This window comes from Diabrotica virgifera, chromosome 3 (genome assembly GCF_917563875.1).
Source record: "Diabrotica virgifera virgifera chromosome 3, PGI_DIABVI_V3a".
Taxonomy (NCBI): Eukaryota; Metazoa; Arthropoda; class Insecta; order Coleoptera; family Chrysomelidae; genus Diabrotica; species Diabrotica virgifera.
The window spans coordinates 15,911,418-15,923,565 of record NC_065445.1 but is presented as its reverse complement, the minus strand read 5'-3'; the positions used below and the strand labels follow the sequence as shown (position 1 = coordinate 15,923,565).

At 31.6% G+C, this 12,148-nt stretch overlaps 1 protein-coding gene across 1 annotated transcript in view; it reads left to right on the top strand.

The window, feature by feature from the left end:
- The first annotated feature begins 5,395 nt into the window (after positions 1-5,395).
- The window catches only part of LOC114328968 (glycogen phosphorylase), a 74,158-nt gene continuing 67,405 nt past the window's right edge, over positions 5,396-12,148 (top strand). The window contains exon 1 of the mRNA XM_028277971.2: positions 5,396-5,782. Coding sequence (XP_028133772.1) covers positions 5,540-5,782 — 243 coding nt within the window. The 5' untranslated portion in view covers positions 5,396-5,539. The remainder of the gene's footprint in view (positions 5,783-12,148) is intronic.

The following is a 12,148-nucleotide window of genomic DNA, read 5'->3' as shown; positions in this document are numbered from 1 at the left end:
GTCTTCTCTACTCACTCCTATTTCATACTGTTACCGCTAATACCGTTCACCTGGGTGAATAATTTTCATTTGCTCTTGACACGGGTTCCACGGGTTGTATCAACATTTTTGCGGGACTTCTTTTGATCACCTTTTTAAATTTTAATTGGGTTACAGCTGCTATGTGATTGTGATCAGACCCAATGTCAGCACCTGGATAAGTTTTAGCTGATTTGATGCAGTTTCTAAATCGATTTTTTTATAAGAATGAAGTCGATTTGGTTGCTAATAATTTGATTCTCTGATTCTGCCTTTTGACTTCCAAGTGTACACTTCGCTCTGAATGACACTCCGTCTATCATTATTTATAGCCCAGTCGGTATAGCATTTGACCTTGCATTAGGAGCTGCCCCAAATTTTATTTTTTTAATCTTTAGGAAGGGGCAATATTAGTATAAATTTAAAATCTCGACTGAATTCCACCGTTGCGTTAGCCGCCATCTTGATTTTAAACGAGAACCGTTTTTGCTCAATATCTCCGCCATTTTCAATTTTTTGACAAAAAGTGTAGAAACTGAAATTGTTGAAAATACGATTTTCTATAATTTCATTTATTATAATTTTTTTCGTGCGGTCGATATTTTTCGAGTTATGAGGGGAAAATAGTGACAGTTGTAGAATAATTATTGAAATATTGAATTATCTCGTTTATTATTAGTTTTACAACAAATATTTACCAATACAAAAATGAAGAGAATTAAATTTTGTACAATTTTGATGCCGTTCATTTTTTTGATAAAATCAATATTTAAGGTAGTACATATGTGGTAAAGGTGCGAGCGTAAGACCTGATTGATTTTGTAGCAATTGTTTTTGTTCAATATCTCCGCCATTTTCAACTTTTCGACAAAAAGTGTAGGAACTGAAATTGTTGCAATTATACTCTGGGCTAATTAGCAAAATTCATGGAAAAGTTATTTACCAGCAATTTTATTGCTGGAATCGAATTATAAGATCCTATGTATTAATAATATAGGTATGCAAAGTCCGCAGATAGTGTGCTACTTTTTTTATAAACAAAATGGCGCCGACAAATCGTATTTTTTTCAATTATTGCTCTATAACTCCAAAGATTTTAACTTTACAACAAAAACACCCAAATAAAAATTCACCGCAATTAAATTCTGCATAGAGATATGTTTTTCACGATTTGCTCCGATGAAAATTTTCCTCGGAAAATGCGGGTTTTCCTAACACAAACTATAATTTTCAAATAAAGTTTTAGGTAAGTAATTATTAATCAATAATTAAATATCTTAGTGACATCAAAGATTTCTTGGTATATTGTAATTCCAGAAGCCGGTGAAAATTAAACGAATATTTTAGCAACAATTCAATTGTTAATTAACAATTTACGATCGCAATAATAACCAAAATAATCATGATACATTGATCAAACTTATAAAGATTATAAAGATGAGATGCTTGTTTAATATTTTATCGACAAAATATAAATTTTTCTTTTTTTTTGCATAATCTTTAAATTTTGAAAAAAAATAGTTATAATACGTTGGTCTAATTAGTAAAGTACAAAGAAAGGTTATTTACCAGCAATTTTATTGCTTTAATCGAATTATAAGATCCTATATATTATTAATATAGGTATGCAAAGTCCACAGATAGTGTGCTACTTTTTTTATAAACAAAATGGCGCCGACAAATCGTATTTTTTTCAATTATTGCTCTATAACTCCAAAGATTTTAACTTTACACCAAAAATACTCAAATAAAAATTCACCCCAATTTAATTCTACATAGAGGCATGTTTTTCCCGATTTGCTCCGACGAAAATTTTCCTCGGAAAATGTGGGTTTTCCCAACAAAATCTCGAATTTTCAAATAAATTTTTTGGGCCAGTAATTATTTATCAATAATTATATAGCTTGGTGAAACAAAAGCTTTCTTGGTATAGATTATAAATTCAGAAGCCGGTTAAAATGAAACGAATATTTTAGCAACAATTCAATTGTTAATTAACAATTTACAGTCGCAATAACAACCAAAATAATCATGAGACATTGATCAAACTTAGAAAGATTATAAAGGTGTGATGCCTATTTAATATTTTGCCGACAAAATATAAATTTTTCATTTTTTTGCATAATCTTTAAATGTTTAAAAAAAATTGTTATAAACAAATTAACATTTCTTAGAAATTGTTTATTATATCCTAATTTTAAAAAATACTTAAAATGCGTATTTCATAGGTCTTGAAAATGAATGCTTTAAAAAAATTTTCCAACCATTTGCAAAAAAGTTAGGAAACAGCAAAATAGATATACGATATCTCCATTGTTTTTAATTTGTTTTAATTGTTTCAAAGCTTAAAAGTGAGTCTATGGTACAATCTAATTACTCACAAAGAATGTCAAAAATTAGTGCAATGGTTATATTTTAATCAAAGATTAAAAATACTTTTTTTTGTAATTTTTAGCGCTAAAGTAGGCTTGATACAGAGCCGGAGATAAAATGTTCACTCGAAGCGACTGACACGCTTAAACTCGCGCGAGTTGTGTATGTGGTCGGGTAGCTACGGTACTGTATTATTCTACTTTCGCGCGTGTAAATTACAAAAAAATATATTTATAATCTTTAATTAAAATATAACCATTAAGCTGATAATCGATATTGTTTTATAAATAATTAGCTTGTACTTTAAACTCACTTCTAAGCTTTGAAAGAATTAAAAAAAATTATTAACTCCGTAGTAATCGTATGTTTACTTTGCTGTTTCATAACTTTTTTGCAAATGGTTGCAAAAAAGTTTTAAAGCATTCATTTTCAAGATATTTGAAATGCGCATTTTAGCTATTTTTTAAAATTATAATATAATAAAAACTTTCTGAGAAACGTTAATTTGTTTATAACTATTTTTTTTAAACATTTAAAGATTATGTAAAAAAATAAAAAATTTATATTTTGTCGACAAAATGTTAAATAGGCATCTCATCTTTATAAGATTTCAAAGTTTGATCAGTGTATAATAATTATTTTGGTTATTATTGCGACCGTAAATTATTAATTAACAATTGAATTGTTGCTAAAATATTCGTTTAATTTTCACCAGCTTCTGGAACTATAATCTAAACCAAGAAGGCTTTTAAGTCACCAAATTATTTAATTATTGGTAAATAATTACTTATCTAAAACTTTATTTGAAAATTAAAGATTTTGTTGGGAAAACCCGCATTTTCCGAGGAAAATTGTCGTCGGAGCAGATCGGGAAAAACACGTCTCTATGCACAATTTAATCACGGTGAATTTTTATTTGAGTGTTTTTGTTGTAAAGTTAAAATCTTCGGAGTTCTAGAGCAATAATTGAAAAAAACAAGATTTTCGAGCGCCATTTTGTTTATAAAAAAAGTAGCACACTATCTGAGGACTTTGCATACCTATATTATTAATATATAGGATCTTATAATTCGATTCCAGCAATAAAATTGCTGGTAAATAACTTTTCCCAAAAATGGCCTATTCTCCGATAATCAGCCCAGACTATTACGATTTACTACAATTTTTCGAGAAAACCAGTGGCGGGTCTACAAGGGAAAAATGGGAAAATTTCCCCCAACAGTGTCCAAAATTTAAAAAAAAAATTGTTGGAACATCACGATATATTAGCTGACATAAAACTTAAAATATCGACAGACAAATTCAACCAATAAAACCCGCTAGTTAATAAAATTAAGTGAACTTAATGTATATAATGTCTTTTTATGTCTTTTATATACTTAGTTTGGTTGATGTTTCATTGGAAGTTTCAAAAATTGTACAAAATATAATTCTCTTTATTTTTGTTTATGTACAATTATGTCGTAAAGTTAATAATAAATGAGACGATTCAATAATTATGCTTCCCCTCCGCTTCCATTATTTTCCCCCTTAACTCGGAGAATATTGAACGTATAAAAAAATTGTTCCAAAAAAATTGTAGGAAATTGCATTTCCAACAATTTTCTTTCCCACCATTTATGTCGAAAAGTTGAAAATGGCGGAGATATTATAAGCAACAACAGTTCTCATTTAAAATCAATATGGCGGCTAATGCAACCGCGGAATTCAGTCGAGATTTTAAATTTACTCTACTATTGATCTCTCCTAAAGGATATAATTAAAAAAAATTGGGGCAGCTCGGATACAAAATTCAATTCAATAATTATGCTTCCCCCACCACTTTTTACTATTTTCCCATGTAACTCGGAAAATATCAACCGCATGAAAAAAATTGTTAAAAATAAATTGTAGGAAATATTATTTTAAACAATTTTAGTTGAAAATGGCGTAGATATTGAACAAAAACAATTGCTATAAAATCAATCCGGTCTTACGCTCGCGCAATTACCGCATACGTACTACCTTAAATATTAATTTTAGCAAAAAAATGAAAGAGATCAAAATTGTGTAGAATTTAATTCTCTTCATTTTTATACAGGTACCTATTTGTTGTAAAACTAATAATAAACGAGATAATTCAATAATTCAATAATTATGCTCCAACTGTCACTATTTCCCCCTCATAACTTGGAAAATATCGACCGCACGAAAAAAATTATAATAAATGAAATTATAGAAAATCGTATTTTCAACAATTTCAGTTTCTACATTTTTTGTCAAAAAATTGTAAATGGCGGAGATATTGAGCAAAAACTGTTCTCGTTTAAAATCAAGATGGCGGCTAACGCAACGGTGGAATTCAGTCGAGATTTTAAATTTATACTAATATTGACCCTCTCTAAAGATTAGAAATATAAAATTTGGGGCAGCTCCTAATGCAAGGTTAGGCCTGTTATTCGTCTAACCCGACTGGACTATTAAGTCTATGTTTAAAACAAAATAGTGACGTTTAGAACGTCATAAAATGAACATATTTTGACAATCAGCTGCATTTGACGCTGTATTTGATCAGCTGTATTTGACGTTTATAGTTGTCATTTTGTTAAAGTTGTAAAAGTTTTAAAGTATTTTCACGTATTGTATTTTGTAATATTCTTGGTGTTTGAATAAAGATATTTTAAAGCAGAGTAACAATGCTATTAAAATGTATTGTATACACAGTCACAGCAATTGCAACAGTTTAATTAAAACCAGACTAAACCACTATACTGTTTGGCGGATTCTTTGACCTAATAAATCTAATCTAAGGCTCTTATTAGCACGTGATACCCTTTCTTTCACGTTATAAATAAATACATGTTAAAATAAATATAATCCGTTTCATCATTATTTAGGGTCCGGTTGATCGTTGATAGCCCCTTTAGTGATACGCCTCTGAAACGATTCCGTTTCTAAAATCCAATGGACGCACGCGTATTGTACGATATATCATTTATATAAGTTTATTTCACTATCACAAGGTGACCTCTGTTCTAGGAAAATAAGTATAATCTTATAAGCGCAAAAATACCGCGGCAGTCGAGACTTGCCGGCTCAAGAAAAGGTGTTTCGCGAATTTACAGTTTTTACATTTGAACAGTACCGGCTATAGCCTTCTATTAACATTATGGCCACTCCACAGTCTGATATCGAGAGAAGGAAACAAATCAGTGTTAGGGGCATAGCTGAGTTAGATGATGTTAACGAAATCAAAAAAACATTCAACAGACACCTGCATTATACCCTTGTAAAGGACAGAAATGTTGCCACTACCCGGGACTACTACTTTGCCTTGGCCCATACAGTCAAGTCCCACCTTGTCTCTAGATGGATTAGGACCCAGCAATATTATTATGAGAAAGATCCCAAGGTATGTTTAATATTCCCCTAATTTTTGACATTGATTCATTTAATATTCGAATACATAGATAGGTATATACAAGCTATACGCTCCAGAGAAAGCTGAAGCTGTTTTCACTTGAAGATCCTTTTTGTGTTTGGGGGTCATTCCATTTTGGGTTTGGTTTTACAGTTTCTAGTGTGACTTGACTGTTTCCTCCATTCTTCTCTCTCTTTGATTGTCCTTCCTATATTTCTAATTTCAGTACTCCTGCCTGAAATCATTTTCCACTCGATGTCTCCATCTCAGTTTAGGTCTACCTTTGGTTCTTTTACCTGGTAGTATCCATTCTTAACGAATTGCTCATCTCTCGTCTCATTATGTGTCCATATCTTCTAATTCTCTGTGCTTTTAGGGATCTAACTATGGTGTATCCATTCTTGTATTTTGTGATTCATCCATTATCTTGCATCCTCTTCATTTTCACTCTTTGGTCCTAATATTTTTCTCATAATCTTCCTCTCAAAAACATTCAGTTGCTCTTTTTCTCTTGCTGTTAATGTAAATGTCTCGTGAAGAAATTACTAATATTGGTGTACCTAATGGCTGTTTTGTAGATTTTAATTTTTGTGTTTCGGCTTATCTTCTTTAAACATTTTTCTATTTCTGTAGAACGCTTTATTTCCTACTTGAATTCTTTTTTTCATATTTTCACTTCCATTTCTTGTGTTCACTAACACTCCCAAATATTTAAACCTCTTCGAAACTGTGTGCATCTATTGTCAGTTGTCATTTGTGTCTTCTTTGTCTTGCTTACGTTCATGTATTTTGTTTTATTTCCATTTATTTTCAGTCCTCTCAGTTTGGCTTCGTTTTTTATTTCTTGGAAGGTTTTCTTTGTATGTACATAACAGTGCATTAGTCGTCAACACCCTTCCAGTAGGTATCTATAGGAGAGTATCACTGAGCCACAAGCCCTTGTCCCTTGCCATACTGCTCCCCCATAGGCTGATCAGACACCAGCATATTGTAGTCTACGCCTCAGATTCATATTAGAATTTTAAACTTATGCATTAGCCTTTTTTTATTTTTCTGTTCACTGGGCCAGGAATTGAACTCACATCTACTAGAACACCTCACAGTAAAGCGAAGTAAGGTTGACCACCTGACTTACATGGCTGTCTGACCCACAGAAGGTTTCCTTTAATTCCCTTTTATCTGTTGCTACTATGGCTATATCATTCTATATATTTCTGCACTACTGCATTCAAAACATTTCCTCAAGTTATTACCTAAGTCAGGAGATTCTTCGTCTTCCCACAGTTTGCTTCCCTCAAATTTTGCCTTGCATAATAAGTTGTGGCAATGAGTATTTTTGAACTTCCATTACATATCCTAATTACTCAAGTTTTTGTCTTTTGTCAATTGTCAGTAATAGGTTTGTTCTAGCAAACAGTCAAACTAGTTAGAAACCGTCAGCAAACAGTTGGTCAGTGAGAGAACATAATACAGTCACCAGTGCTATCCCCTCTACTCGCACTGGTCCACTATTCGATGATGGTTTCAAACCGTTTGAAACTGATGCTAGAACAAACCTATTATTTATGCTTTATTTCCTATTCTTCTATAGCACATGTCATACATGTGATTCAATGTACGGAGAATAGGGTCACTGCAAAATGAATGAGAATTTTGTTGACAACGTTGCTGCTCTCAACAGCAGCGGCTGTGAAAGGTAGTATTAGGCAGGTACTTGTAGAGGATTATCGTTGTTAACTGCTGTGAAATACTAAAGGAGGATTTATTTATGATAATTCACAGAATGGCAATCCCGCTTGCAATATACAACCATACTGATTATAACGTTTGAAACAGAGAATAGTTACTTCCATGTTTGACATTCTTTGAATCCCTGATATTTGTAGGATTCTTCTGTACCACCAAAATTCAAAAACCCCGAAATTCAAAGGAGGCCAACTTATTTACTTGTTTTAGTGTCCACGCTTACAATCCATAAAGAAGAGTAGAGAACATATGACATCAAAGCATTGTCAGGAATTGTTTTAATCTTAGGTATATATAGAATTCATTAAGATGTTGCATTATGTTCTGTCCTTGTTATTATCCATCATTATTACTGTACCTATAGTCTGCAAACAGTTATTCAAAACTTACTCCATTGATAGATACACCTTCTATTGAATCTGAGAGCGCTTCTTTAAATACCCGTTAACTGGAGACATTGAAGAGTAGTGGGGATAGCATGACACCCTGCCGAATTCCTCTCTGTATTTTGATATCTTGGGTGTTGTGGTTGTTAACTCTTACCTTGGCAGTTTGATTCCTATATACACTTGAGAGAAAAATAATTGACTCACTTGCTGAATTGTACACGTTAAAAGTCTCAAATTTCCTAAACCTGTTGTCCGATTCGAGTGATTTTTTTAGTATGTTACAGCCTTATTATTTAAGAACATCGATGTAATATTATTATTGCTAGACAGGTAAAGGTCATTTTATACCGGGTGTAACAATCATAGGGTGTTTTTTTTCTTAAACGTAACTAACTTTTTTATTATCCAACATAAGCAAATGAGTCAAAAAAGAAAATGTTAATAAAGCCTAAGGCTACAATTGAATTTTAATTTAAATATTTTTTATATGCTAGGCTAGAATAGACTCCACAGGGTGTTCTGAACTTTAAGGAAAAAACACAGTATGATTGTTACACCCGGTATAAAATGACCTTTACCTGTATAGCAACAATAATATTACATCGATTTTCTTAAATAATAAGGCTATAACATACTAAAAAAATCACTCAAATCGGACAACAGGTTTAGGAAATTCCACGTGTACAATTATTCAGCAAGTGAGTCGATTATTTTGCTCTCAAGTGTAGATCAAATATAATTTTCATACTATGACTGTCAATATTTTTAATACATCTACAAGCTTTTTATGTTGGACCTTACTTAATGCCTTTTCAAAGTCTAAAAAGTCATTAAGTGAATTATTTTATGATACAAAAAAGAACACTGTCACAATATGGGTTTTAAGAATGGATTTATTACCTTTCCTTATTCTTATTTTTACTTTGAACTTGAAATTTATCTTTCTTTAATGTCTTTTTAAACGCATTCATTTTTTTCGAATCCTGAGAAAACTAATAAATATATATGAAAAATTTATGAAAATTTACATTATTGAATACACTAAATACAATTTACATTATGAAATAAACTAAATGTTTCTTTTGAATGAGATATTGAAATTAAAAATCACACTAAATTTTCTCTTTTTTTTTCACCCTTGTAACTTATTAAAATAAACAATACATATATATTTTCAGGGACTTTCGGCCTCCAATAATAATGTAATCTTTCATTCTGCCTTTATATTTTTCAAATGTACCTATTAGTTTCCTCAGGATTCGAAAAAAATGAATGCATTTAAAAAGCATTGGCCCGCAATTTTGCGCCTACGCTCTTAAATATTTCAATTACACGTCAATTACCTACAAAATAAAAATAAATATTTGGAAGGTACTTAAAAAACGCACAATAACCACTTGTAAGTTGAGTGTGTAAATTTCCTACTAGATGTGCTCTTAGACGCTCCCAACCATAGTCGTCCCATCATAATTTAAAAGGTGAGAGGAACAAGACGTAATAATTCTATTGAATTACTCTGTCCGTAAATTATTACGTTTACTGCTTGAAAAAACTGTGTCACATAAATAGGGCTTTTCATTCACAGTCATTTGTTTCGAGCTTCTGTCATGTGTCACATAATATTAATATATCTACGTCGTACGTTATTGCTATATACCAATGATACAAACCAAAGACGTATGACGTAGATATATTAATATTATGTGACACATGACAGAAGCTCGAAACAAATGACAATCGATGAAAAGCCCTATTATAGCACCAATATCTTAATTAAAAAAAATTGAGACAGTAGGGCAATGAAAGAGATGGAAAACAAAATTTATTAACATGCACTACATTTAAAAGGAGCAGATATTATGTGAAAAGCATGATGGAATAAAGAGATACAATGGAGCATTGAAGAATCTGACATAATTTTAAATTCTGAAATCTGAAAAAAATTGACTTTACCGAGATTTGACCTCGTGAATTTTCGGAACCAAGTCTAGAGTCACTGCTCCAGACGATTGATTTGTTTATTTATTTTGTAGTGAAAATTTGATTGGTTGGAACGGGATGTATGTATTTGGATTGGTCGTTGGGTGATTCATGTTTTCTGCTTTTATACCTCTCCAAACGAATTCCGCGATAAAAGATATGGTTGAACACAGTGATTCCAGAGCTAGTCTTAAAACAAAATTCATTCATTCATCCCTTAGCGCCACGTCATCTGTAAATTCTGGACGATAAGAAGAGTTGAGACGATGCAGTTACATGCCAGAATAAGTCTGAATTCTGTAGAGATTATAAATAAAATTTAAAATGGCGGTTGCTAAAAGTTTCCTAAAATTAATTTGTTGCTTTATAAGCTTAAAAATAAGGTAAAATTGTTAATTGTTTATAACTAATGTAAAAATCAACGTAGACATTATTAAATTTGTTATTGCGCCCAAACTTGAGTATTGTGGTCCTTAAAATCCCTCAGAATTTTAGTCCGATCCATCCATTAATTTAAAAGTTATTCTATTTGTTGACGTTGGTCTATATCAGTATTGAATTAAAAAACTCTAACATGAAGTAAAACCACTTCTATGTAATAGGTATATTTAATAAAATTTTAAAAATCCCAATGGATTGAATAAAATAGGTTCATTCAGAACGTTTTTGGACCTATCAGTCCATCATCAGTGAATTTATATATACTTGCTAACTAGCCCCAGAACCAAGCAATGGTTGTATTTATAATTCAATCTACATTATATTATTGTAAAATTGGAAAGGCTAAACTCCGATGTTAAAAGAATACCTCCGGGAACATGGTAAAACTCTAAACAAGAACCCTAACCAACCATCTTGGGCCAACGCGGTCTGCCAAGTCAACTTGAGTTTCAACAAGAGTTTCTACCATATAATGTAGATTGAATTATAAGTACAACCATTGTTTGGTTCTGGGGCTAGTTAGCAAGTATATATGAATTCACTGATGATGGACTGATATGTCCGAAAACGTTCTGAATGAACCTATTCATTCAATCCATTGGGATTTTTGAAATTTTATTAAATATACCTATTACATAGAAGTGGTTTTACTTCATGTTAGAGTTTTTTAACTAGGTATGTGGTACACAGCCAACCCAGGGAACTACCCCTTTTAGTATTGAATTAGTCTTCATCGGTTGTTTCGTTTGAACTTTCATTTGATGATTGCTGTTGGATGGTGTGAAGAAAAGGTGGAGGAATGAGATACAGCTCGTTAAGCAGATGCGTTTAAAGTTTTGACAACTTTTACTTTCAATTTATTTTTTGTCTTTCAAATCGTAAAGTAATGCACACCGGAAGTTGTTCTTAAATCGCGGAGTGATTTACAAAAGAGAAGGGGAACAGCTGTTGAACGTTTCTCACTACACTCAGTCGCGCTGGCGCGAAGCTGCTGCAAAGTGAGTCGAAAGTTCACCGAAAAATGCCACATGATGTAGGTATGCCACATATGCCACATGATGTAGGTATTTCCAGTAATTTTACTCTGATCAATCTTAAATTTTCAGAGAGTATTCTTGAAGTTATGTAGGTACTTTCATAAAAAATCGAAAATTTACAAATTTTCAAACCATACCCCCCTTAATCTCTGATATTGGAAAACGGGATTCCTCACTTCCTCAGACCGCTGCAACTGTTATCACTCCAAATTGTAAATCTTTACGCAATCCTACTACATCTCATCTGTGAAAAAAAATCGATTTGGGAGATAATCCTTCTATTAAAATATGTATACTATTTTTGGCTTTTTCCTACAAAACCTTATGTTATGAATATCTTTTTGGATAGTTTTTATGTTTTCAGTGTGACCCATTTCTTTTACAAACTTGTTACAGCTTTATACAGCTTTGCTTCATCGTATTTTGGAATGGTTTGACTTTTATTTCTATTACATAAAATTTGTATTTACAGAGCTGTGATAAAATTATTATACACGTGTATATAGTTTTTATGTTGGTCATTTCAAAAAACAATCTATAATCTAATTTTATCTACGTAAAAAACGATCTAACCAGGTGTGTTAGTGTTTCCCGTTTTCAATCGAATGAATTGACGGGAAAAATTCCGTAAATTGAAAATATACGAGGTGAAAAACATGGAAATAATCTATTTATTCATTATTGAAGACACAGTTTATTAGTACGTCGGCAAACTAGATGTATAAAACACATAGGAAAATATCCTGCTATGGTATAATATGTTG